At 53.7% G+C, this 27,961-nt stretch overlaps 2 protein-coding genes across 5 annotated transcripts in view; both read left to right on the top strand.

Annotated features, from left to right (window-relative positions):
- The first annotated feature begins 7,278 nt into the window (after window positions 1-7,278).
- Window positions 7,279-14,081, top strand: LOC110310185. Its single transcript, XM_021182908.1, has 15 exons — window positions 7,279-7,594; window positions 7,669-7,791; window positions 8,047-8,165; window positions 8,247-8,397; window positions 8,466-8,550; window positions 8,831-9,039; window positions 9,198-9,315; window positions 9,481-9,653; window positions 11,867-12,009; window positions 12,089-12,191; window positions 12,452-12,745; window positions 12,932-13,156; window positions 13,277-13,361; window positions 13,476-13,609; window positions 13,771-14,081. Exons 1-15 carry the CDS (start codon window positions 7,322-7,324, stop codon window positions 13,852-13,854), a joined length of 2,319 nt encoding a protein of 772 aa, XP_021038567.1. The 5' UTR covers window positions 7,279-7,321; the 3' UTR covers window positions 13,855-14,081.
- A 301-nt stretch (window positions 14,082-14,382) lies between these two features.
- The window catches only part of Eppk1 (epiplakin 1), an 18,074-nt gene continuing 4,495 nt past the window's right edge, over window positions 14,383-27,961 (top strand). For 3 of the 4 annotated variants that reach the window (XM_029469735.1, XM_029469737.1, XM_029469736.1), the window contains exons 1-2: window positions 14,383-14,486; window positions 20,876-27,830. In XM_029469735.1, coding sequence (XP_029325595.1) covers window positions 20,922-27,830 — 6,909 coding nt within the window. In that variant the 5' untranslated portion in view covers window positions 14,383-14,486; window positions 20,876-20,921. Of the gene's footprint in view, window positions 14,487-20,638; window positions 20,726-20,875; window positions 27,831-27,961 lie in introns of those variants that run through there. The other variant, XM_029469738.1, reaches the window with a different exon arrangement.

Here is a 27,961-nt window from a genome sequence, read left to right as displayed (position 1 = left end):
GAGAAAGAACCTTTTTGTTTTTTATTAGGCTCTCCATAAATTGTCCAGGTTGCCCTTGAACTTGCAGTCCACCTGCTTCTGCCTCTTGAGTAGTTGGGATTACAGGTCTGTGTTGATATGCCCAGCATGTCCTGTCTTGGTAGAGCCTCTGGAGTGGGCAGATATGTTTTAGCCAAAGTGCTCTTCAACTGGGGTAAAGGCGCCTCCCCAAAAGCAAATAGCTGTTGAGCATCTGGAGCCGCCCGCATGAAGGGACTGGGAAGATCTAGACCTGAGATGGACTCTTAGTGAGAACTCTCAGGAAGTGAAACCAGAAAGTAGGGCGGGGCAAGGGCAGGGAGGGGCGGGAAGGGCAACAAGGGCAACTTGAAGCACCTGTTGGTTGAATCAGCTCCAGTCCAGGGCTGGGCAGGGCAAGTAAACCTCCCTCTCATTAGCTCTTCACCAACTGCCCCAGGGGACTTTCTTTTATTTTTTAATTAATTAATTAATTTAACATTTTTAATTACTACTTTTATTATTTTATGTGCGTCAGCGTTTTTTTGCCTGCTTGTATGTCTGTGTACCATGTGCCTGCCTGGTGCCCACAGAGGCCAGAAGATGCAACAGATCTCTTGGAACTGGAGTTATGAGCCCTGTGGGTGCTGAGAATCGAACCTAGGGCCTCTGAAAGAGCAGCCAGTGCTTTTAACCTCTGAGCCATCTCTCCAGTCCCAATCAATTTGTTTTGAAACAGGGTCTCACTACATAGCCCTGTCTGGGCTGGAACTCCCTACAGAGAGCAGGCTGCCCTCAGACTCATCTCTATGATCCACCTGCCTCTGCTTCCCAGAGTGCTCAGGCTAAAGGCACGTGCCACCACATCTTTTTTTTTTTCCTTCTTAAATTTTAAACTGATTTATGTGTGTAGAGAGTTTGTACATGTGTGTGGCTGATGTATGGGCACACACATGTGAGGGTCAGAGATTGATGTCAGGTAATCTTTTTGGATCTCTATCCATGTTAGTTTTTGAGACAAGGCTTCTTATTAAACCTGAAACTCCTCAATTCAGCTAGAATGGCTGGCCATCGAGAGACCAGGGGATCCTCCTGCCTCTGCCCCCACCAGTGCCAGGATCGAATCCAAGGCCTTGTACTTGTTAGGAAAACATTCTGCTATTAAGCTGTATCCCCCTAGGGACTTAAACTCTCTCTCTCTCTCTCTCTCTCTCTCTCTCTCTCTCTCTCTCTCTCACACACACACACACACACACACTCACAGAGACACATTTGTTTATCTCTATCGACCTGCCAAGCAAACCTCCAGGGCCTGAGGGCATTAGTGGGGACAGGTGAACCAGGAGACATGTGTACAAAAACCAGGCCCCCCGGGCTGCAGTGGTTGTCCTGGTGCTATTTGCAGTTCATGCAGCACCCTCAGACCTACCTACTGCCCACATTGGTTCACCTCACTGATTCTTCAGAACGGTGAGATTTCTAGAATAATAAAATTGACTTGTAAGTTGGGGTGGTTGGATGGGGGTGGAAGTGGGTCAGCGGAGACGTGTTACAGCCACAGAGCTACTGATGGTCCAGGAGTTGCTACCACACTCACCCTCTGTGTCCCAACTCCCCTCATTGTTGAAAGCTTGTGTGCTGACCCCGGAGCCCTGCTTGGAGCCTTGCAAGCTGACCAGTGGGACAATAGACCATGACAGGAAACTTGGTAAGGTTGAGCGGGTTCAGAGTCTCTGGAATCCAGGCACCCACCTGAGACGGTAGGTGGATCCCTGCTTCCTACCAGTCTCCTGGGCTGGAATGTGTGTCACACTTTCCACATAGGAAATGTGTCCTGTGGTCATGTAGATCAGAACAGAGTTCTCCATGCTAATGAGGTATCCAGATGAACCCTGAGGGTTTAGCCAATAAACATCCCTTCCTGGACATTCCTTCCCGCAATAGATATTTAAACTCTGATCTACCCTGAGAAGGTGGTATGCACCCATTTTCCACAATGAACGATCAATAAACAGTTTGGAACCAAGAACTGTCTCTTTCATCAAGAACCACCATGGGGAGCATGGAGAAGACCTTCACCTACAGAGCCCTGCTGCCTAAGCCTCTCACAGAAGGCCCCTCCTCTGCGCTCCCAGACAACCTCTGCTAAGCTAAGGACTTTTGCTGATGAGCTAAGCCAGAGTTCCCCTCCCCCAGGCCCCTGCCTCACCGTAGGCCTGTGGACCCCCAACTCCATTCCTAACTCACCACAACCCAGCCACGCCTGGATGTCCAGTTGGGAGCTCCTAGCCCTAGGTTCCTCATCACAGGCCTTAGGACCCCAACCCTTTCTGATTCCATGAAGTTTCCAGCCACAACCGGATGCCCAGGAGCTTGGAAACCCTATCTTCGGCCTCCGCATTGTATGCTTCACTCGAGCCAGCACTCGCCAGCAGTGGAGGTAAATGCAGTCAAGCTCTCTGTGTTTTGTCTGCCCAGGACCCCAGCAGTGAGGCAAAATGCAGACCCATGTTGACTTCTACCTGCAGAGCAGCTGTCTGGGGTGGAAATAGTACCACACCAATTCCAAGGATAGCCTGACTTGGACTAAGCCAATGGGATGTCACCTGCCTGGTCATCATGATTGGCTCACAGCTATGCAGGCAGGTTGTCTTAAGGCTACCATAACAAAGGATCAGTAGGTGGGGGTTCAAAGCAAACAGAAATGCACTTTTCCCTCAGTTCTGGGGCTAAGTAGTGTATGATCCCCCCCGATCTTCAGGTCACACTCTTTCCACTCCATTTCCAATTCGGAGGCTGCAGCCCTCCAGTCTCCACCTCCTCTCTGGGTCATTTCTCACCAGCGTGTCTCCCCTTCACACACTGTTCTCTCACAAGGCCATGTTCATACTGGACGGCAGCCCATTCTAATGACCTCAACTTGACAAGTGCAAAAAAAAAAAAAAAAATCTCAAACAAGGTCTCACTCTCTGGATTGGATCTGAGAGGTTGAACATAGCTTTCAGGACAGAGTTCAACAAAAGGTGCCTCCAGTCAAAGCCACCAGAAACAGCGAGATTTTTTCTAGAACTTCTGGATAAATGATTGATGGGTATCCTGCATCTTGGTCAGCATGGTCTTGTGGGTCACTCAGTTTCTAGCTCACCAGGCTGGAGGCTGGCTCAAGGCCTCTGGGTACTCATGCTTCCTTCTCCTTAGGAATGAACATTACACGTTGCCTCTTTCTCTTTCTCCTCCTCCTCTTATTCCTCCTCCTTCATCTTTTTCAGCTTTTAGCCTTGACCAGTCAAACCTCCTGTCCTGTCTACTCCTCCTGGAACAGCAGCACTTCAGACTTATCATATGGCCAACCATTTGTCCCCAACGTGAAGAGCTAAGGAGCCTCTACTGCCTAGGCTGGATGGATGTCCTACTAAGTATGGGAACTTTGCTCTTTGCCTCCGTCCCTGTTCTATTGCTCTGAAGAGACACCATGGCCATGGCCAACTCTTCAGAAAGAAAGCATTCAACTGGGGGCTTGCTTATAGTTTCAAAGGCTTAGTCCATTATCATCGTGGTGGGGAGCATAGCAGCACGAATTGTACTGGACCAGTACCTGAGAGCTATGTGTTGATCCACAGACCGAGAGAGAGAGAGAGAGAGAGAGAGAGAGAGAGAGCTAGCTAGGCCTGGCTTGGGCCTTTGGAACCTCAACGCGCCTCCCTTCCTACCCCATCCCCCATTGACATGCTTCCTCCCATAAGGCCACCCCTCCTAATCCTTCTAATCACTCCAAACAGTTCTACTCCCTGTGACCAAGTTTCAAGTATATGGACCTACTAGAGCCATTCTCATTCAAAAAGAGCAAACTCTTATCGTGATTTCTTTCCTAGAAAGTTGCGTATCTTGCAAAGAAGAACCACTCCCATTGATGTACACCCTTGTCATCAGGGACTTCTGAGTCAGCTCTGCTCCAGCCCTTCCCATGCTACTCCTACCTCTAGGGGCTCAGACACCCTGATATCAAACCCTTGCCCATCTAACCCTGGGCCACACACAGGCCTAGGCAACTCTCCTGGCTATTGCAGCCTTCCTGCCAGTAGAGAGCCCAAGCCCATCACTGTTTCCTAGATCTATGGTCCCATAAATAATATGGGGCTAGTTCATTCATATTAACTTTGTCCAGATTTGACCACTGGCCACCATTAGAAGTGTCATGAGTGTCCACCATGGGAATTGCTCTGACCAGGACTGGTTCGGGACTGTGTGACAGTGTGACAGACCTGCTGCAGCTTGTGTTTCTCTCGGCAGTCTGGAACTATCTGAACTTCACCAGGTTCAGCATGCAGTGAGGCCCCATGTGTGTCCCTGTGCTTGTGACTGCTTGCCCTAATGACAGGGCTGTGTCCCCCTGAGGGGTGGAAGCAGCAAGGTAGGAGACACTATTGAGGGGGCCCTGGGTGGGGTGTAGGCATACATTTTTTGCAACCTACTTTTAATAAGGTGTCACCCTCTCCTCTTGCCCACCAACCACCAGAAGAGAAAAGCTATTAGGCTATGGGGGAAGTGGACCTGTTCAGCAATGGTTCTTTGGGGGCGAACTTGATCGTCTTGGGCAGCAGTTCAGTCCCATAGCAAACAGCAGATACGAATCAGCTGCTACAGCCCAGTCCTCTAGGCAGGCAGACACCAGGCACAAACCAGCAGCTGCAGTCCAGTCCGTTCAGCAAGCAGACACCAGGCAGCTGTCGTTCAATCCTAAAGAAACCGCCAGGGTCACCAATGGACCTGAGGTGTGGCTGCTGAAGCAGCAAGCTGCCGCAGGAACCTCACAAGAAGTTCTTGGGTGAGTTTCTGTCAATGTCAGAGATGTCACAAGTTGAGCTCAACAATGCTGTATAAGGTGAACCATCACATGTGCGTCTTTAGCAAAGAATAGCGAGGCAGAGCAAACCAAACCAAAGCTCAATGCTTGTCTCTTGGGGGTCATACTTATACGCCTTCATCAAGCCCCCTTTCATGTGTGTTTGCTATAATCCAAACATCCCTCAGCTGTGTCTGCTTCAGGAAAACAGTCTTTCATGCGTTTGCTTTAGCAAGACATCCTTTCACCTGTGTACCCTGGTAAATCATCAAAGAACTAGAAGTTTCCACTTCATCGGGGTGCTGTGTTCCCAGTGTACAGGGAGGGGTCCATGTGAGGGCCCAGGCCAGTGCCAAGGAGAGGCTCCAAGTTACACACCTGTGAGCTCTTGTGAGCCAGCTATCCTTGCTTGGGTGGTCAGGAGTGTGATCTGAACAGCTCCTTCCTGGTCTCCCACTATTCACTGGCTGTAATTCCGGAATCTCATGTACAAAGGAGGACATACGGCCACTAAACTGCCAGGCTCTATGGAGTGTAACTATAAGAGCCTTTGAAATGGAGTAGGGTTGACAGGGCCAGAGAGGGTCCTTCTGGGGAGGATGTCCACCTTAGTCCAGGAGGTCCAAGCTCAACAAAGGACCCTGACCTTGCAAATTTGAGAAAGGTGGAGGTTGCACCAGATAGGCCTCTCCAGACTTGGGCCTCTCTCTTATCCCAGCCATGGGCAGGGAGAGGGAGGCTTGCACAGAAAGGTGACCTGGTTCTGCCTTGGGCAGCAAAACAAACCAGAGGCTCCCCTAGTCCCTCTTAGGTCCAGAGGCCCATGGATACGTGCAAAGTGGGGAGAAAGGCATTCCAGACTAAGCAGCCTATCTGGGATAAGGCCCAGAGACTGGATGGGGCAGCTGTTCTCAGGAACCCCATGGTCCCTTAAAGAAAAAGGGTAGATGGGATGGGGTGAGGTTTGCATGCCAGGTATGGACAGGTTTGTGCTGGGACACACCCCTCCAGCCCACTGAAGCTTCCCCCAGGAATGCACACACTTGGTGCTTGGCCTGGGGTGGGGGCTGAGAAAAGAGAGCAGGTAGGATAGGGTGGGCCGTCCTAGGGTGTGAGACAGACAAGCCCTCGTGGGAGAGGCGTCCACCAGCCATCCACCCACAGTGCGTCTGTGGCTTGCCCTGGCCTGTCGGCCTGCCCACCTCACCCAACATTTTCCATGGAATGTTCCCAAGGTAACAGCAACACAAACTCATGACAAAGATGAACCAGGCAGGGGCAGGTCTCAGGGTGGGGTGGGGTGGTGGAGGTGGTGATGGTGGGTGGTCACAGGCTTGAGGTAGATGGATGGGGCAGGGCTAGCTTTAGGCCCCAGGGACTCCCAAGTCACCTCTGTCAGCAGTGAGGGAGGGCCTGGGACCAGCATGGCCATGGGCAAGCGAGGGCTTTTAGCTTCTCTGATGAGCACAAATTCCACTCCTTGGTATGAAGAATCAATGACAGTTAGTTAGGTAAAGGGAGAATGGATGAGCTGGAATCCGTAGTCCATGAATACACCATTCCCGATGGACACTCGACCCCCTCCCCTCCTAAGCATCATCCGTGCCCTCCTGCTCTTCTACCTAGTGGGGATTCCAGGCTAGAGGAAGGGCTAGTTCATACCATGCCAGGCTCAGGTGGGGGACTGTGTGGCAAGTAAGAGGTTCCTGGAAACAGAGCAGACCAGCCTAGGGTGCCAGGAAGTCTTGGGTGAGGATTGTCTGAGTCCCGTGGAGTGGCCATGTGACTGGAAGAGGGTGTAGTCCAGGACTCCCTGGGGACCATATGGCTGTGGGAAATTCATCCCCATGACTCTCCAATCCCTCCTAAAGTGTGTGTGGATGCCCCCCTTCCCCCGACTCCCATTTCCCATAATTCCTAGTCATCCCCAGGGCAAACCTGACACCCATGATAGCAGCTCCCTTTCTTTGGCCTCCTAACCCAAAGGGAGCTCAGCCCTATGGCCATGTGAGTGGCCTGTTTGGGGCTTGGGTGGGAAGTGAGCCTCCCTGAACCACACACACACACACACACACACACACACACACACACACGTACAGGAACTGTGTGGGGAGGGGCCAGAAACTCCAGCTAGAAGCCCCTTCCCCTTTGCAGCCCTTCCCCCACCCACATGTCTGAGGATGGGTACAGGGTTTCCTAGGAAACGGGAGGAAGAAAAGTGCTGGGGCCAGACTGTCTGGGGCTGGTGGAGCAGTGGCTTGAAGGAAGGAAGGTAGGATGTACAGGGCCAGACAGAGGTGAAAGCTGTTCCCTCCAGTCCCCTAGGCCAGGAAGTCTACCCAATCCCAGGTCCAGCACCAGCCTATGCAAGGCTTGGGGGTAGGTGGTCCTGTGGATCCCCTGGTCCTGATTTGGACCCTCTGCCTTTGTAGGGCTGCTCTCACTGTCCTGGGCACTCCTGCAACCTGCTCAGCATCCAGGATGGGAAACCCTGCTTCAAGGCTTGGTTGCCTTGGGGGGAGGAGGAACCGCTCGCGCCTCAGCCCCAGGACTCACACCAGCCCCAGAACCCGAGGGGATCTCTCTCCGAGATCCGAAGCTCCTCGCAGCCCGCTTCCGTCAGGGATCCCCTGGGCCTGGTGGGGCTCCCGTGCTGTCCAGGTGACAGAGGTCACAGAGACGGTGGTGACAGAGACAGTAGTGACAGAAGCTGTGGAGATGGGGCCCTGCAAGCCAAGAGGGCAGCCAGTCCAGGTGAGGCAGGACCCGCTCTGGAGTGTGGGGAGCTCGAGCAGAGGCCAGATGAGGTGAGTCCAATCTTCTTGCAGGCGCCTCTAGCAGCCCTGGACACAGTGCGCAGCTGGCTGGATGGCATGGGGGAACTGCAGGCTTCACAAGGACCTTTGGCTGCAGATGCCACCTTGGCTGCTTCTCAGCTGCGGGAGCAGGAGGTATGGGGCCAGGGGATAGGGACAGGTGGGGGGCACTTTGTTCTATGAGCCCCCACCAAGCCACTGGCAAATAATAGTGAATACCCTTAAATACAATAGATCTCCCCTCCCCCAGAGTAAGTTGAATACATATAGCTGCCAATGTTTCTTTGGCCAGTGATCCTCCTTGATTAAAAAGGGGGGCAGGGCAGTGGTGAGAGAACGGGTAGGGACCCCAGAACCCTGCATAAGCCCCCCCCACATCATGTCTGGCAGCTCCTCTTGCGGCTGCTAAGGGAGCGTGCGCCACATGTGGAGCCAAGATTACGAGAGGCCGGGAGCCCATCAGAGCTGTGCACACAATGGCACCGACTGGTACAGCAGGCAGAAACCAGGTGAAGCCACAGATGGGGGACTGTGAGGGTCCTAGGGCAGGAAAGGGCACCACTGACAGCTCCTCCATCTTTTGCCCCAAGGTGGAGGCTCCTGGAACAGCTTGTTCCAGCAGCACAGAGCTTTGAAACAGCCTGCAAGGCTCTGCTGGTGCGCCTGAGCTCGAGTGAACAGCTGCTGGCTGAGTTGTGGCTGGGGCCCAAGGGCCTTGAGGAGTCGTTGCTGTACCTCCAGGTATGGCCCAGACTTGGTGTGGGAGTCCGTGGGATGTCACAGGCTCAGTGCCTTGTGTTTGTTCACAGGAGGTGTGTGAGGGGGTTGTGGCAAGCACCAGGGACCTGGAAAGGGTTTTGCAGACTGGCCAGAGGCTGGCAGAGCTTCTCAGTAGTAAGTGGACCTCAGCCCTGTCATCACTCAGGTGGACAGCCACCCCAGGCAAGAAGTGCCGAGGGCTCATATTTTGAAGCCCACTGAAAAGCCTACCCTTAGCTCAGGGGAACCACATCTGTGCCATTTCCCAGGTACAGGGCCTAGGCCCCGAGTTCAAGGCCTCCATGCCTTTGTCTTGGTTAATGGTTTCCAAGGCCCCTTCGAGTGCTCTCATCCCTGCTGCCGGTTCTCCTTCCATGTCAGCATTTCCTCCCTGGCCTCTTGCCTCTGGCTGCAGGTGATCAAGCTCGGCTTGTGCGACAGCAGCTGAATCAGTTCCAGGAGCGTGTCAAGCTGACTGAATCACAAGCCACCTGTGCCCGGCAGAAGCTACTATTTACTCAAAGGACAGAGTCCTTCAAGCCCTTACCACCGGCAGGCCTGGAGGCCCAGCTTGAACTGGAAGGGTCTGCCTCAACCCCTCCAGAGCTCAAGGATCTGAAGCAGGTAGTTGTACCTCCCTTGACTCCAGGTAGAAGAAATACCTCCAGCCAACCTCATGCCCTCTGAGGAGACCATACCAGGGAGCTAGAGTTGCTGGGAGTACATAGAACTTTCTGTCCTGAGCCAGGGCTGTCTATAACAGCGCTTGTTTCCTCCCGTAGCTGAGTGTCCAGCTGGTCCAGTTAGCAGAACGGCTTGAGCAGCTGGCTCAGTGGGCAGAGACTTCTAGTCAGGTAGCAGCACCCGCAGTGACCATCTGGGAACAGAGCCTCTCATCAGGTACACCAGGGCCTTAGGGATACTTGGGACATTTCTGCCAGGTCCGGGGATAGGATTAAGCTCTAGGGCAGGAAGGGTGCCTTCCTGTGTTCAAGAAGCCAAGGATTGGGGTGAGTGTTAAGGTCTTGCCAAGGCTGGCTCTCAGGTGGTCACATCTCTCCCTAGCCACGCTTCAGGCCGATACGAAGCCGCTGGAAGGACACTGGTTAGAGACTCGAGAACAAGACGTTGGGCCGAAGGCCATATGGGAGCCGGCTGTGCAGATCTCATGTGGCCTGGCAGATCAGGAAGCCATTGAGAAGCTAAGGCCTGAGAGGGACTGGAACCCAAGTTTACAGGTATCTTGAAAAACTTGGGAGAGGAAGGTCTCGCCAAGAGTCTCCTGGGAGGAGAGGTGACCATGGGGACACTGGACAACTAGGGTACTCTGAGGCTGGGCTGTTGTTTGCTGGTAGGAGGAACTGAGTGAGAGGACTCTGGGAATGAAGATAATATGATATTATCGGGGAAGGGGCGTGGGCATTGGAGCCAGCTAGAGGGATTACTAGTGACGACTTCATGGCTCTGCTCCTAGCTTCAGACAACCTCAAATCCCCATTTAAGGTCATAGCTCTCCCAGTGAGGTCAGGGTTTAAGATCAGCCCATCCCTAACAGTTAGGCAAGGATAGCTCCTCCTTGGACAGTACTGTTGAGCCTCCAGGCTGTGTGGGTAGGGGTAAGAGCTGATGTATCTACATGCCTTTTCTAGCAAATAGGGTTCTTAATTAAGGTGTAAACATTGCTATGAATGAGCCCTATTTATGCAACAGCTGGAAAGAAACTATGTAAGGACCCAAGATAGAAAGAAATTTACTCGCTTATGATGCACAGTTTGGGACTGTCCAGCGTTTATTGTAACAAAGAGGCAAGAGTGGGCCTCCGTGTGGCCCCCTTTTCTATAACATTGGTGTGGCTGGGGTGCAGGACACCTTTTTTAAGGTTTGCTGTCTGCCTAGAAGGTCTAGGTTCCTTCCCTGATTCTCAGATTCCTTACTCATTCTTGGGACTCTGGTGGTCAGCCGCTGGACCCGGCTGTCACCAGCCAGGAAGTTCAAACTCTGGTTACATACTGACTCCTCAAAGCTCTGAGGGTTAAAAGTGTGAAATGGACAAGGCTGGCTCCTGAGAGCGGTAGGGAGGGGTTTGGTTGGCCCTTGCTGTGGATGACATCATCTTCCTAAGCACTTGGTGCATCCTGTGTCCCCTTCTGTATCTGCATGTTTATGTGTGTGTGTTTGTGCACACCTATGTGGAGGCCAGCAGTTGACATCTAGTGCATCTAGTGTCTTCCTCCAGCATTCTCCTCCATATATATATGTATATGTATATATGTATGTATGTATATATGTATATATGTGTATATATATACACACATATATAATTATATTACATATTTATATATAATGTAAAATTTACATATATAAATATATAATATATATTTATTTTGTTCTTAATTGTGTGTGTCACTTCTGTGCACACATACATGTGGACACCCCCAGAGACCAGAGGAGAGTACCAGATTCACTGCAGCTGAAGTTCTAGGCAGTTGTGAGTTGCCCAGCCTAAGTACTGGAAATTGAACTGGGCTCTCAGCAAGTGCTCCTAGCCGCTGAGCCATCTCTCTGGCCCTCCACCTCGTTTTATGAGTCAGAGTCTCTCTCCCTGAACCTGAAGTTCTTATTTGGAATCTCGCCTCTGCCCTTCCAGTGTTGGGATTGCCACATACTAATTTGTTTTCTTTGTTTGTTTTTTAGATAGATGCTAGGGGATCAAACTCACACTCTCATGCTTTTCAGTAAATACTTAACCAGCTGAGCTATCTTCCCAGTCCCCAAATCCCCCCTCTTTCCCCTCTTAATCTATTTATTTATTCACTTTACATCTCTCCCCTCCTCCTCTAGGTCCCTCCTCATCTAGCCCCCCCTTTCCCCTTCTCTGAGAAAGAGGAGGCCCCTCCTGAGTATCAACCCACCCTAACACACCAAATCACTGCAGGACTAGGCATATCCTCACCTGCTAAGACCGGACAAGGCTGTCTTAGGGGAACAGGATAATCCCTGCTCCAGTTGTTAGGGGACCCCCATCTTTTTTAAGGGCAGCAGTCACATCGATGCCTACATTCCACTGTGCTCACATGCATAACTGCTAGTTATACAAGCAACTGCCTCTCTCTAAAGGCTGGCACTTCATCATGGGAACGGGCGGTGGTGATGGTGGATACAATTCAACCACAGGGAGGACCTTGCCGCTTTTCTTCACCTTGCCCTGAGCATCAGCACAATGTGGGGTGTGGCTGCCCTCCCTACACTGAAGAGGCCTAGGGGTAGAAGGACTGGGCCAGCATGTGTGGTCCTCTCGCTGAGGTGATAAATAGTGTGAGGCACAGGATGAACGGATGAACAGAGTAAGGGAGAGGGCTCAAGATGTGAGACCCACGGAGGCAAAAAGACTTTGCCCTTCAACTTTTCCCACTCTGAAAACCGATAGTACAGCAGGCTACTCTGACGGCAGGAGTTCCTGTGGGAACAGCAAACCCTGGCAGTGTCATGGCTAGGAAGGAGAGGAGCTGCTGACTATGGGAACACCTGCCACTTGGGCCTGCTGATGGACCTGCAGGGCTGCCAGGCTGCCATGTCTAGCCCCTCCTGCGAGAGGTGAGCCTGCTCACCGGCTGCTCCCACCCCACTCACACTGGCCCTCTACCCTGCTCATGGCTGTTCATCTCTTCTCCAGGATACACACCCTGGAAGGGGTACTGCTGCTTGTGGGCCACCTTGTAGAGAAGTTGGTCTTGTGCCCCCATAGACTGAGCCAAGCAGAACCCTTGGGGATCAAGGTGGGTCCAGTGGCCAGAGGCTCTGGCCTGCACTGTAACTGTGTAGCAATCCAGGGTTAGCCTAATGACACTGGACACATCTGTCCTTGAGCCACTCCCTCTGTAAGACCATTTGGAGGTGCTGGAAGGCCTAAAGTGCTGGACAGAACTTCTAAGAGGCTCTGGGGGACGAGGACGTTGGCTCAAGAGAGGTGGTGAAGTGGTGGGCAATTTTGGCATAGGGTCCTCCAACTTCCCTAACATTTCCCCCTAATGCATAGGTGGTACAAGCCCAAAACTTGTTAGAGGAGATGCCTCCGGCCCTCACCCCAAAGTACTGGACTCAAGCCCCAAGGGAGATACTGGCTTTGAGGAGTCTTGACCAGGGGCTGCCTGGGGATCTGGCAAGTAGAGCTAAGGCTTGCCTCCTGGGGAAGATTCCAGAAGAACTGAGCTGGAGGCCATGGTGGTCAGAGGTCATGGAGAACTGGAGTCTTAGGAAGCCAGAACATAGCAAGAGGAACCGGGACAAAAGGGACCAGTGGGAACGGCTGGAACAGGGCTACCAGGGACAGGTAAGGGTAGATAGATCCATAGATCTGGACACAAGAAAAGGACTTGGTCTCACCTCCCAGCAAGGAGCCAACATACACCGGGGTCTTGTAGAGACACTACCTGTATTGTCTTGGTCATAAAATAAAGTGGTCTGGGGTGTGCTTTGTACCCGAAGCCACAGGCAGCATTGAAACATTTCCCAGTAGGACCCTGCAGATAGCTTCCTGTCAGCTGAGGAGCAGGACAGCGTGGGACAAGGCTGGCCTAGCCATAACTGGGGGAGACGTGGGCCTCTCCACAAGCTCTCCATCACATTCAAGCCAGGGCTCTCCAGTAGCCAGAAACAGCCCAATAGTGTGGTCAGAGCAAGAAACCCGGAAGGGTCAAGTGCATCAGGGGCCAGAGGCAGGCCCAAGGTCCAGGGAGCCTTGGTGAGCAGGTGTGAGTGTGGGCCTGTAATGGTGGGGAGGATAGAGCCCCAGGAACTGCCCCAACCCCTGTATTGAAGGCTTGGTGTCGTAACCCCACTCCCCCCACCTCTGGCTCCATAGGCAGCTCGAGGAGCCATGATGGTTCGTGTTGGAGGTGGTTGGGCAGCTCTGGATGAATTTCTGGTCAAAAATGACCCAGTCAGAGGTGAGAGCTGGCGTAGGACGGGACATGCAAGTCATCAGGGCGTGGTGGTGGTGGTGGGTGGGCAGGAGAGGTGTGCCATCTGCTTTGGCCTAGCGACATGGGATCTCTGAGCAGCAAAGGGGAGAACCAGCCAGAAGATCCATGAAAGGTTCCTGTGCTGGACTCCTAGTGTGCCAGCCCCTGAGGTCATCACCCTGAGGCTCTGGACCTCCATCCGAATGGGCACTAGCAGACCCCTGTCTCTGAAGGTGAGAGCTGGGGTGGGCTTCAGAGCTAGGTCCTCCTGATGCTAGGTCCTCCTGATGCTAGGTCCTCCAGATGGACTGAGGAACTTATTTGAGCCCTGGGGGGGGGGGGGCGGAATGTCAGGGAGCTGAATGGTGAGATGAAGCCTGGCTAACCCTTGCAGACAGGGCTGCCAATTGTCAAAGACCGCAGAGACTCCAGCTCCTACAAGGTCAAAACCTCAGAGCAGTCCACTGAGGAGCTGTGAAGACTCCAAGATCCAGAAGCTAGGGACAGGAAACCGTGGCAGAGCATGGTCAGGGACTGAGCAGGAGCTGGAGCACACAGAGTGGGGTTGTGTTTCTCACCAGGCTGGCCTCGAACTCAGAAATCTGCCTGCCTCTGCCTCCCAGGTGCTGGGATCAAAGGCGTGCGCCGCCACTGTCCAGCATGCCTCTCCCTCTCAGCAATAAAGAGGAGTTTGGGGAACTGAAACTCTCTTTGGTGGGTCTTCATTTCCCTTGCAAACTTCATTCAAAAGCCACAGAGCCCGTGTTGCTCTCCACCCCCAACCCAGTGCAGGCCCGCATTCTTTTTCAATGACTTGTAGTAGGGAGGGGGGAGGAAAGGAGGGACTTTGCAACTCAACAGCCTCTCCCAGCTTGAGTTGCTCAGAGGTAGCCCTGCCCCTTGCTTTAGTTTGCGTTCACCTGCCCACTCCACCTGTCCTGTGGGGTGCCTAACCTGGCTTTCAGCCCCGCCTACCGCCCTCAATGGGGAAGGGACTTGCTTGGGTCACCATAGGGAGGGGCCATGCCGATTTAAATGCTTGTGGCGCGGGGCTCCTGGCGTGGAGGGAGCGGAGAGACAGAGGACGCCGCGTCAGCCTTGTCAAGACAGGTGGGGAAATGAGGGCAGTTTGGAGAACCGAAACTGAAAAGCTGTGGGAACCAGAGGCCAGCGGCCCCAGGCGGACTTAGTGAGGGGCTGCGGGACCCGTTCTGGGCCCCATTTACCTGGGTCATCTGAGCTCAGATGAGAGGTGGGAGGCCCCCGAGTCTTGGGATCGGTGGGGAAACTGAGGACCCTGCCAGGCTGCTGTGCGGTCGCGCGAGGGTGTGGGTTGGTTTCTAGCAGATGTGTGGTGTGCTGTTTGGCCCTGCAGGTGCTGTAATCCTTGTCCATCTAGAGTGAGCAGCCACAGGGATATAGCCCTTGGGTGATATCAAGACCCTTGGGAAGAAGAGGACGGGGAAGTGGGGGGAAGGGGGAGGGTCGGAGGCAGGGTTGTGTCCCTACCCCCACTTGCTTATCATGCCAACCTTGGCACGAGGTCACTGACTCCTGGGGCCCTTCTTGATGCTGGTTTCAGTGGGGGCAAAGGCCAGATTTTCAGTCTCCATGTGCGCTGGGCTCCATGTGCCTAGCCTCCCGGTTCTGTTCTGATCTAGCACAGAGCAAGCAACAGTTGTAGTGGACTCTTGTGCCCATCCTTGACCCTGCCTGGGGTGAGGGACCTACCCTTCAGTGTGGTGACAGAGGGTGTTCGATACCCCAGAAGTCCTGACCCTCTTTTCTCTTGGCACCTAGGGAATCCTGTGGTGGGCTTCAAGGGAGACAGGGAGAGCTTCGTCTCTCATAACTCTTTGCCTGGGGAATTTGTGCTGCCTACCTTCCCCAGCCCCTTCATGACTTACTTATGCTGCTGCCCCAAAGCCCGGGACCCTGATTTTTTACCTTTATCAACACTACCTGGGTCTCCTGCCCACCTTGATGGAGCTCTCTGTACCCCTCAGACACCCTGACTTCTTGATCCATGTGTCTGGTTGTCTTCCCAGACAACCAACACGGATGCCAACTGTCTCCTCTTCTACCCTCCTGGGAAGAGGTGGGGCCCAGGGAGAGTCATACTAGGCCCAAGGTCACCCACAAGCCAACAGGGAGTGGCTGGTAACCACAGGCCAGCATCTTACACACTGGGACTCCTCTCGGCCCCACCCCTTCCCCAGAGTCCCTGCTCTCTGGATCGCTGTCAGTGGCTTCCCACCCTGAATCTCCTCTTTGTTCGGGAAACCTGAGCCTGTTTGCTTAAAGCGTGTGTTGACTTCTCACTTAGGCCTTGCCTTTCCATACAAAGCATGCTTGTCAGGGCTGGCTGTCCATGTCCAGGTCAGGAGCCACTCAAGACCATGTCCTTCTGGCAGGGCTCTGTCCCAACTGTCATTCCGAGGCTCTGTGTTCCACCTTTTCTGGGCAGTGAACTGCTTGCTCTGGATCCCCACCCTCATCTACCCATATTTCAGGGGACACCAGCCTCCACCACCCACGGGCCTCTCCTCTGTGTTCTGCCCCGTCGTGGGCACTGCCATGCATGATTCCTGCCCCCCCCCCCACCTCAATGCTTTTAGGTAGGCAACAAAGGTACCCAAAGCAATGCTGAGAAGCAGAGCCCGGAATGAATGATTAGAGGGGGTTTTAGAGACTGCATAGAAGGGACAGAAGGCAGGTTGGTAGAGAAGCTGGTCTGCCATGCTGTCTAACTTATCCCTGAAAATAGGCAAGTCTGGGCAGAACTCAGATGCAGTCTCTAGGATGCCATTGGGTGCCTACTTGAAGAAGTACAGGAAAAAGAAGGTCTGGGGGATGGACCTGCCCCTGTTAGAGTGGCTTTCAGGACTGGGTGTCTGTTATTGAATCCAGTCATCTAGAAAAAAAAAAAAAAAAACCACTGACTCAGTACACACTGATAACTGGGGTCACTGGGGCGTTACCAGACCCCCCACTCCCTGGGAGTCTTCTATTTGGCCAGAGTAGCTGTACATTTTCATTTACCACATGGCTATGAGGACCACTGCATCATGGTGTAGTGGCCACTTCCCTCCCTCCCATTCTCCTGCACCCCCGCCAGTCAGGTCTGCCCTCACAAGTGTTTTTCTATGGACCCTGGAACTCACTCTCCCTGTATATAGGCAACTGCTTCTAGGCATTGGTTTCCTGGGCCTGAGTAGCTCTTCTGGGACCCAGCACTATGGGAAATCCATGTTTTAGAATGGAAATACTATGTCCTAGAGATGGTGCTCAGACTGCAGGGTGTCACCTGGAAACAGATGTCTAGGCTGTGCCTTTAGCCAATGTCCCACACCCCATGTGCCAGCCACTTCTGTTAGGCAGTGAAAGGGGCCCTGGTCAGGTTCACTGACCTCTTGGCTTTCCCACAGTAAACACCTCCCTCTCCACAGCCAAGGAACTCCTTAGGTCATTCTTCCTAAAGACACGAGACAACCATAAAGTAGCTCTATGGCCTCACCAAGCTGATGCAGGACACCAGTCACTCTCAGGCTCTAGGAACTGGCCCATGTCACTGCCGAGGCATGGTCAATGAGTGGCTGACTAGAGCTCTTCTCCAGGAGGTTTGGCCTACCCTAGCTTCCTCCCATGGACCTGTTTCACTTGAGGTCCATTCTTGCCAAGGAGTTGGAGGCTGGGTGGCACCTGCACCCCAGGCACTTGACTTGGGTTCTTGTTCACACGTACACGTCAATAGCCCCGTCACCTCTTCTAGGGATACCTGCTCTACTAATTCTTTTTGGAACTCTGTGTGGCTAGTCCCATTTGGCTACCTTCCTCTGGCTCCTCAAGTTGTCACTAGCACCTGGATTCTACTACTGTGTCTGTGGGCCCTACCCAGGGCCTGCAATCTAATGAATAAGTCCAGACTAGCCTGGGAGTCACAAGCAAACTGTCCATGCCTGGCTGCCTTCCTTAGAGAATCACAGCCTTCCACAGGCTCCAGAATCAGCCTAGTTTATGCTTCCAAGGGTCCTTACCACCATGCTCTGACTGTCCTCTTGTTCTGGGAGCTCTTCTCCCTGGCCAACTTGATGCCTGGCCCTTGCCACCCTCTTGGGTTGGTTCCTGACTTCCTTTTGGGCTACTAGGCTGAGCTGTGGGAGACAAGTGTTGGACCCTGCAGGAGGCAGGCTGACTATAAGGAGGAACATCCAAAGATACAGGGGCATCAAGGGCTTTGAGAGTTTGGGATGTACTAACGAAGACATCCCTCCTAAATTAGAGCCCTGACCACTCTGACTTGGGATTCATCCTGGCCAATGGGTTCTACTCCATGTTGAGATTCACTGTTCTGGTTTGGGTTCCCTAACCAACCTAACTGACTGAGCCTTCCCTCACAGCTGTCCAACTGGTCACTCTCAGTCTTTTGTGCCCTTAACCCTTCCATCTTGTGTCTTATACTTTTTCCCCATGCCCCACCCTGTACCCCAAGAGCGTATTCCCACCCTTGAAGAGCTGAGTGGTGGCCCTGATGCTGGCATCTTGGGTTCTGCCTGCTCTGTTGTAGGTAGGTGGTGGACACTGCTGACCCTGTCCAGGTACCTGTCGGATTCTAACTGCTCAGTGTCTATTCTACCAGATCATGTGATGCCAAAGCCCGACTTATCATCCACAGGATAGGTTATGCACCTGCCTTGGCCATGCTGCCCAGCGAGCCAAGCTCGCTCCCATTTACCTGTCCTCCACATTCTGCATGTGGTATAGGCATTAGTGAGGAGCCTTAAAGGTGGTGACGTGGGGGACACCTATGTACCTGATGCAGAAGCCAGGGCCACAGGAAGTCTGGCTGAGAGGTGACAGGATGAACTCTGAGGTGCCACGGCAAGACCATAAGGGCTTAGATGGGCGTGAGGTAGACCACTGGACATCCAGCATGCAGCTATCCCCACTGAAGCGCCTTTAAGAACAGACTGGTTGTGTGCACGCCTTTAGTCCCAACACTCGGGAGGCAGAGGCAGGTGGCTGGTCTACAGAATGAATTCCAGGATAGCCAGAGCTACACAGCTACACGGAGAAGCCATGTCTCAGAAAACCAAGGGGAGAGAGAGAGAGAGAGAGAGAGAGAGAGAGAGAGAGAGAGAGAGAGAGAGAGAGAGAGAGAGAAGTGTAAGAGCACTAGATGATCTGTATTCGAAGGATGACACCAGGACTGGCTGGCTCAGGCCGTAGGTTTTAGCAATCTAGGGGAACAGGCCAAGAATCTCTGGATTCATTGGGCACACAGATTCAAAGTCTGTCTGCTAAGTTCCATAGTGCAAATGTGTGTTGGGGAGGGGCAGGCAGGCGCCTCCCAGAGTTCATGCTAGGAGCAACCCTTAAAGAACTTGTGGGCAGAGAGAATGTTCTGGCAATGCTGCGGCTGTGGGCTAAGAAGAGGACACAGTGTGCAGACTCGGGTCACAGGACAGTTGTCTTCTTCTCCCTGAGCAAGTCTGCCACCACCTAGGAGAGGCCAGGTGCACTGGATCTGGGCCAGCAGGGCTTCAGGATGATCTCATCTTAGTTACAGTCACAGAAATCCTGCTTCCAAATAAGGTCACAGCTGTGTCCTGCAGGTTAGGACTTTGAGTTGCCTTTCTGGGCAATCAGTTCAGCCCAGCTCAAAAGCTCTACTCCTGGATAGAAGCCTGCAGCTAGGTGACCAAGAACCCAGGCAGGCATGAAGGCCTAACACACATCTGTGTCTAAATAAGGCAGGCCTGGGAAGACGGATGCTCAGGAAGGCCCCAAGCCCTATGCACTGGAATCCTGGATGCTTGAAATAGAAGCCAGATGTGCTCCACAGGGAGTCCTGAGAGGTAGTAGCTCCTTGCTGGCCTCTGGTCCTTATGTGTTAATAATGAGTGTACTATGCTAGAAGTGTGGACAGAGGTGTTTATGTCTTTCTACACTGTCAGAATGTATTGAGTGGCAACACATTCTTAGGGTTCACCAGTTTCAAAGTGCAAGCAAGCATTTGTCATCTAATCCCACCTACTCCAGTAATCCAGCTACGGTGAAGACAAGTTCGTTGATTCCAATCTTCATTACTAAAGCAGCTTTTCTCACTTATCACACAGCGCACAGGCGATCTCTTTATGTATGTTATACTTTTACATGTGGTTTTAGAGGATGCATACAAGTTAAAGAGGCTGCGGCTGGACCAAAGAGAGCCCTCAGAGTTCTGAGAGGCTGCGCTCATCACAAGTAAGACCGGTGTCGGGAGGGAGCTGCCGCAGTCAGGGTTTGACAGCCAAGCTGTAGAGTCGACCTGCAAGGTGAGAGGTGAGAGGTGAAAGCAGAGTCCAAGAAGAGGAAATGGCAGGCCCAGGTCCAGAGGGACAGAAAGATGGATGGGCATGGAGTCAAGTAGAGCGTATCAGCAGCAGAGGAGAGAGTCAAGCTAACGCTGCAGCAACAGTTGGGGAAGCCTCTGCTTGCTGGTCCCCCATGCACATACCAGGTGTCTGGGAATTGGGGGATGGAAGGACGGAGTTAGGTATGTTTGTTTGTTTGTACGTCACTTTATAGGACCCAGGTAAGGGAGGTAGACCCTTTTTTTAGACCAGCATGTCTGATAAGTTCTTGGGCCTGGTTTTCCTGAGACGGTTCTAACACACCCACGTGCACCTGCAGTCTCAGTTCATGCTGGTACATATAAGGTGGCTTCCTTTCAACTCCCAGGAGTAAGTTCTTTCAGTCCGTGCTGTGCCTGGTGCCTGGCAGATGGTGCTGTTTGTGGATCCACCCAGGGCCTGCCATCTACTTCCCTCAAAATGGCAAAAGACAAGTTGTAAAATGGAGTCTCCTAGGGCAAGGCATAGCCTGAAAAAACAAACAAACAAACAAACAAACAAAAGACACTGTTTGGTACAATGTAGTATAACTTAAAGTAGGTCACAGTCTTGTCTCAAAAGCATGTGCACAGCGGGGCTGGAGAGATAGCTCAGTGGTTAAGAGCACTGTCTGCTCTTCCTGAGTTCAATTCCCAGCAACCACATGGTGGCTCACAACTATCTGTAACGGGATCCGATGCCCTCTTCTGGTGTGTCTGAAGACTCAAAAGCGTGCTCAGGCTCTCTTGCATGTTTTTTTTTAAATTAGTTTTGTCTTTGTTTGTTTTGTTTTGTTTTTGTATTTTTGAGCAGGGTTCCTCTGTGTAACATCCCTGGCTGTCCTGGAACTTGCTCTGTAGACCAGGCTGGCCTCAAACTCACAGAGCTCCGCCTGTCTCTCCCTTCCTAGTGCTGGGATTTAAGTCATGCGACAGCGGGGCAGCCTGTCTTAATTCCTCTTGAAGGGACTTGCAGGTAGGACCTTCTCCCCCAACAATGAAGTTTGTTTGTGCCTTTGGAGGGCTCTTGGCTACCATGAACCTCTGTGGCTGCTCAGAACTTGGGCAACTTAGAAGGACCTGTGTCTGATTCCCAGGACTGACTGGCTCTTTCTGTCCCCTACAGGACATAAGCAGACCTTAAGCAAGTTCTGTGCCACCAGCTGTCCACGATGAACGGCCAGGCTCCTCCTCATGATGTCGTAGTTGCCAATGGGACTGAGAAGTTCATTGTCCCTAAAATCAAGAAGAACCAATTGGGAGCCAGCACTCCTTCAAGGCCCCAAGCAGAAGCTGCCCTACCTACCACAGCCAGAAGTATTGCTGGGGTATATGTGGAGGCCTCGGGGCAGACCCAGAGCATCTATGCTGCTATGAAGCAAGGCCTCCTGCCCACTGGGCTTGGACTGACTTTGCTTGAGGCCCAGGCAGCCACTGGGGGCCTCGTGGACCTTGCCCAGGGCCAGCTTCTTCCTGTGTCTGAGGCCTTAAGGCGGGGTCTGGTGGGATTGGAGCTTAAGGAGAAATTACTGGCTGCTGAACGTGCAGTTACTGGCTATCCCGACCCCTATGGGGGTGAAAAGCTGTCCCTCTTCCAGGCCATCAAGAAAGAAGTTGTAGACAGGACCCTGGGGTGGAGATTGCTAGAGGCCCAGTTAGCTACTGGGGGCCTGGTGGACCCAACCCAGGGTGTGCAAGTAGCCCCAGAGCTAGCCTGCCAGCAGGGCCTTTTGGATAAGGAGACATGGCTCAGCCTGGTGGAGTCAGAGCCCAGTATGGGTACCCCTGGTTTTTCTGACCCCAACACGCTGGAGCAGCTGCCATACTCTGTGATTTTGGGTAGGTGTGTGCAAGACTCCAGCTCAGGGCTGCCCCTATTGCCCTTAAAGACCACCTTCCACACCCTGGCTGGAGCAGCCAGTGCGTCAATGCTGCTGGAGGCAGGAGTACTAAATGAGGAGATGGTCCGAGGCCTGCAGGAGGGCATGCTGGTGGTGTCAGATGTGGGCACACGTCCCGAGGTGCGACGTTATCTGGAAGGCACTGGAGGGTTAGCGGGGGTTGTCCTGTTGCCTGGAGGTCACAAGAAGAGCTTTTTCCAGGCTACGGTTGAACACTTGCTCTCAAAGGGTATTGCACTACAACTCTTAGAGGCTCAGGCTGCCACCCGCACCCTTGTGCACCCAACCACAGGCCAGCGTCTTTGGGTGGAAGAGGCAGTCAAGGCTGGCCTGGTTGGCCCAGAACTTCATGAGCAGCTCCTGGTTGCAGAACAGGCAGTGACTGGGTATTATGACCCCTTTAGCAGCTCCCGAATCCCCGTTTTCCAGGCTATGAAGAAGGGACTTGTGGACCAGCCACTGGCTCTGCGTCTCCTAGATGCCCAGCTAGCCACAGGTGGGCTTATATGCCCAACCCGCAGATTCCGGCTGCCTCTGGAGGCTGCCCTGCGCTTTGGCTGTCTGGATGAAGAGACTCGGCAGCGTCTCTCTCAGGCAATGGGTTTTTCAGATCCTACCACACACGATCGTCTTGGATATGAACAGCTGCTGGCCCTCTCTGTTACTGACCCAGAGACAGGGCTTGCCTTCCTGCCTCTCCCTGGAATGTCTCATGCAAATGAGCCCCAGGGACCCACATTTATTGATCACTGTACTCGACAGGCATTGAGCAAGGCTACAACCTCCATCTCTGTAGGGAGGTACCAGGGCCGGCCTGTCTCCCTCTGGGAACTGCTCTTTTCTGAGGCAGTGCCCGTTAAGAAGAGGGCAATGCTTGCCCAGCGGCACCAGGAAGGGGCTCTGTCCGTGGAGGAGCTGGCAGCTGAGCTGAAGAACATTGTTGAGCAGGCTGCCGCAACTGCCAAAGTCACCTTTGCTGGGTTGAGGGACACCGTGACACCAGGAGAGTTGTTGAAAGCTGAGATAATCAATCAGGACCTGTTTGAGCAGTTGGAACGTGGACAGACCTCAGCCCAAGATGTGGGCAGCCTAGACTCTGTGCAGAGGTACCTGCAGGGCACAGGTAGTATTGCAGGCCTTTTGCTTCCTGACTCCCAGGAACGGCTCAGTATCTATGAGGCCCGTAGCAAGGGGCTCCTCAGGCCTGGTACTGCCCTGATCTTGCTTGAGGCCCAGGCTGCCACAGGCTTTATCATTGACCCAAAAGAGAACAAGAGATACTCTGTGGAGGAGGCACTGAGGGCTGGTGTCATTGGGCCCGATGTATATGCCAAGTTGCTCTCTGCAGAACATGCCGTGACTGGCTACACGGACCCCTACTCTGGGGAGCAGATCTCCCTCTTCCAGGCCATGCAGAGAGACCTCATTGTGAGAGACCACGGCATTCGCCTGCTGGAGGCCCAGATTGCCACGGGTGGTGTCATTGACCCCGTGCACAGCCACCGTGTGCCCGTGGACGTGGCCTACCAACGTGGCTACTTTGATCAGATTCTGAACTCTATCCTGCTGGACCCATCTGATGACACCAAGGGCTTCTTTGACCCCAACACGCATGAAAATCTCACCTACCTGCAGCTCCTGGAGCGCTGTGTACATGACTCCGAGACAGGCCTGCACCTCCTGCCCCTCAGTAGTACACGACCCCAGCTGGTGGATAGCTCCACTCGGCAGGCCTTCCAGAAGCTACTGCTCTCCGTGAAATATGGACGGTTCCGGGGGCAGAGAGTTTCTGCGTGGGAGCTGGTTAACTCTGAATATTTCACAGAGGACCGGAGGAGGCAGCTCCTGCAACGTTATCGGCAGCGCAAGATCACACTGGAGCAGGTCACTCAGCTGCTGGAGAAAGAGATGAGGAGGTGGGCAGACATCACACTGCCTGCCCTACAGGGCCAGGTCACTGCCTACCAGCTCCTAGAGGCCCACATCATCAACCAAGAGCTCCTGGACCAGGTGCTGACAGGGACGATCAGCCCAGATGCCCTCCTTCAGATGGGTGATGTTCACAGGTACCTTCAGGGCTCAGGCACTGTGGGTGGTGTGCTGCTAAAGCCCTCCAACCAGCGAATCAGTCTCTACCAGGCCATGAAGCAGAAGCTGCTGGCACCTAGTACAGCTTTGGCCTTGCTGGAGGCCCAGGCAGCCACTGGAGCTATCACTGACCCCTGCAGTATGGAGACCCTGTCAGTAGATGAGGCCGTGTGCCGGGGAGTCGTGGGAGCAGAAGTATATGGCAAGTTGAAGCGAGCAGAACATTCTATCACTGGCTACAGAGACCCCTTTTCTGGAAAAAAGGTGTCCCTGTTCAGGGCCATGAAGAAGGGCCTCGTCCCCGTGGAGCAGGCGACCCGCCTACTAGAGGCCCAGGTGTCCACAGGAGGGGTCGTTGATCCCACAACCCACCTCCACCTCCCCATGCCTGTGGCAGTCCAGCGTGGCTGCATTGATCGAGAGATGGAGGCGGCCTTGTCCAGATCTCCTGAGACCTTTCCCACACCCGATGGCCGGGGGCACACCAGCTATGCCCAGCTTCTGGAACAGTGTCTCCAGGACAAAGCCTCTGGGCTTCACCTCCTGCCCCTGACAGAAGATGCCCCCAACATCCCCACTGACACACAGATCCAGGAGACCCTGCAAGCATCAGCTGGCACTGAAGACGGTTTGTCGCTCTGGGACTTGCTCACCTCTTGCCACTTTACCGAGGAACAGCGCAACGGCTACCTTGAGGATGTGAAGGTTGGGAAGATTTCTGTGCCGCAGCTACAGAACACTGTGCGCAGCTGGGTGCGCTCAGCGAAGCTCCTGGCCCGGGCCCGCATCACTGTGCCAGGCCCACGGGGTGAGGTCCCTGCCACTTGGCTACGAGATGCCGGTATTATCACCCAAGAGACACTGGAAGCACTGGCACAGGGCATGCAGTCGCCCGATGAGGTAGCCAAACAGCCTGCAGTGAAGGCCTGCCTCTGGGGTACGGGCTGTGTGGCCGGGGTGCTGCTCCAGCCCTCGGGGACCAAGTTGAGCATTTCCCAGGCTGTAAGAGATGGCCTCCTGCCCACAGGTCTGGGCCAGCAGCTGCTGGAGGCCCAGGTGGCATCTGGCTTCCTCGTCAATCCGCTAACCAACCAGAGATTGTCAGTGGAGGGTGCAGTGAAGGCTGGCCTGGTGGGCATGGAGCAGAGTGAACATCTGAGGCAGGTTGAAAAGGCTGTGACAGGGTACTCAGACCCCTTTTCAGGAGGTTCCCTTTCTCTGTGGCAGGCTATGGAGAAGGGGCTTGTAACCCAAAGTGAAGCCTTTCCTCTCCTGCAAGTCCAGCTGGCCACAGGGGGAGTTGTGGACCCCATCCATGGAGTGCACCTGCCCCAGGAAGTGGCCTACAAGCTTGGTCTCCTGGACGAGCAGACAAGCCGAGTGCTGACCGCCACTGGGAAGGAAAACAAGCTCTTTTTTGACCCCAACTCCCGTGAGAAGGTGACATACCAGCAGCTCAGGGAACTCTGTGTGCTGGATGCCGACACTGGCCTGTGGCTGCTGCCCCTGCCCCAGGACACTGTGCTTGAAGTGGATGACCATACTGCGGTGGCACTGAGGGCTATGAAGGTGCCCATCAACATGGGGAGGTTCCAAGGGCACAGCGTGTCACTCTGGGACCTGCTACACTCTGAGTATGTTGGGGCTGAGAAGCGGAGGGAGCTGGTGGCACTTTGTTGTTCCGGGAGGGCTGCCGCTCTGCGACAGGTCATCGGTATGCTCACCACCCTGGTGGAAGCTGCAGAGAAGCAGCCCTCGCAGGCCACCTTCAAAGGGCTCCGGAAGCAGGTTTCAGCTGGGGACTTGTTTAGGTCCCAGCTGATCACCAAGCAGACACTGGATGAGCTCAATCAGGGGAAGAGGACAGTCCAGGAAGTGACAGAGATGGATAGTGTGAGGAGGTCCCTGGAAGGAGGCAACTTCATTGCTGGGGTCCTTATTCAGGATACAAAAGAGAAGATGAGTATCCCAGAGGCCTTGAGAAGGCACATTCTGAGGCCAGGCACAGCCCTGGTACTGCTGGAGGCACAGGCAGCCACCGGTTTCATCATTGACCCCGTGGAGAACCGGAAGCTAACTGTAGAGCAAGCGTTCCAGGCAGGGATGTTTGGCAAGGAAACCTACATGAAGCTGTTATCAGCCGAGCGGGCTGTCACTGGCTATACAGACCCTTACACGGGAGAACAGATCTCTCTCTTTCAGGCCATGCAGAGGGACCTTATTGTCAGGGACCACGGCATCCGCCTGCTGGAGGCCCAGATCGCCACGGGTGGCATCATTGACCCTGTGCACAGCCACCGTGTGCCTGTGGACGTGGCCTACCAACGTGGCTACTTCAATGAGGAGATGAACCGCATCTTGGCTGACCCAAGCGATGACACCAAGGGCTTCTTTGACCCCAACACCCACGAGAACCTCACTTACCTGCAGCTGCTGGAGCGCTGTGTGGAGGACCCTGAGACTGGCCTGTATATGTTGGAAATTGTAAAGAAAGGAGAAACCTACACGTACATTGATGAGGCCACAAGGCAAGCTCTGACATCCAGAACTGTGAAAATGTACATAGGGAAGTTTGCAGGCCAGACGGTGTCTGTGTGGGACCTGTTATCTTCCCAGTATTTTACAGAAGGAAGGAGGAGAAAGCTTTTGCGGGAGTACAGAGCCCAGAATATAGGCCTGGAGAATCTGCTGGAGGAGATTACCTCGACCGTGGAAGAAACGGAGAAGCAAAGTCAAATATTCAAGGTGCCGGGTATCCATGGCGACGTGACAGCTGCAGAACTGTTCAACTCCGGGATCCTTGACAAGAAGACCCTGGATTCGCTCCACAGTGGGGAGAGGGGGTGCCAGGACCTCCGCCAGCTGGGGGATGTAAATATCTACCTGGAGGGCAGCAATTACATCGCTGGAGTGATAGCACCCCTAACCCAGAAGGTCATGAGCTTCTACGAGGCCAGCAAGGAAGAGCTCATCCCTGCAGGGTTTGCAGCACAGATGCTGGAGGCACAGGCCGCCACTGGGTACATAATGGACCCTTACACCAACCAGAGGCTGTGTGTGGATGAGGCCATAGCAGCTGGGCTGGTGGGTGAAGACCTGAGAGAGAGACTTGTGAATGCAGAGATGGCAGCAAAGGGCTACGAAGACCCAGCCACAGGGGAGACTATCCCACTGTACCAGGCCATGGAGAGAAAGTTAGTGGGAAGGGAGGAGGCGCTGAGGTTGCTGGAGGTGCAGGTGGCCACGGGTGGGGTCATTGACCCTCGGCACTGCCATCGGGTCCCTCTGGATACAGCCTGCCGGCGGGGCTGTCTGTGTGACGACAGCCTTGTTCTCGTTGCTGACCAAAAGCACATGAGGAAAAGGTTTGTGGATCCCAACACACAAGAAAAGGTCACATACCAGGAGCTGCAGGACCGGTGCCAGCGGGAGGAGAAGTCAGGCTGGGCTCTGTTCCCAGTGGTCAAGGACAAAAAGGACATAGAATATGTTGATGAGGCCACCAAAAGGGCCCTGGAGGCAGAACAGGTGGAAGTGACCGTGGGGAGGTACAGAGGCCAGAGGCGATCCGTGTGGGAACTGCTGAACTCAGAGTATGTGTCCGAAGAGAAGAAGATGGAGCTAGTTAGGCTATACAAAGAGAACACAACCCGGGCACTGCAGAAGGTGGTAGAGCTCATTCTACAAATGATTGCAGACAAGGAAAGAAGAAGCAGGCAACTATGGTTCCGAGGATTACGAACTCAGGTCACGGCTGAGGAACTGCTAAGGTCAGAGGTCATCACAAAAGAGACTCTGGAAGACCTGGAAGAAGGCAGAGCCACAGTAGATCAGATTGAACGGAAGGAAGACGTGAGGAGATACCTCAAAGGAAACAGCTGCATAGCGGGGGTCCTGGTGCCAGTTCAAGGAGATCCTGGGCGTCAGGAGAAGATGAGCATCTATCAGGCCATGTGGAAGGGAGTCCTGAGGCCAGGCACAGCCCTGGTGCTGCTGGAGGCTCAGGCAGCCACAGGCTTCATCATCGACCCAGTGAACAACCGGAGACTGTCTGTGGAGGAGGCCGTGGCTGCAGGCGTGGTGGGTGGCGAGATCCAAGAGAAGCTGCTGTCTGCTGAGCGTGCGGTCACTGGGTACACGGACCCCTACACTGGGGACCAGATCTCCCTCTTCCAGGCCATGCAGAGGGACCTCATTGTGAGAGACCATGGCATCCGTCTGCT

The sequence above is a fragment of the Mus caroli genome, chromosome 15 (genome assembly GCF_900094665.2).
Source record: "Mus caroli chromosome 15, CAROLI_EIJ_v1.1, whole genome shotgun sequence".
In the NCBI taxonomy this organism is placed as follows: Eukaryota; Metazoa; Chordata; class Mammalia; order Rodentia; family Muridae; genus Mus; species Mus caroli.
Note: the sequence above shows the minus strand (reverse complement) of the source record. Positions and strands in the feature narration are given on the sequence as shown.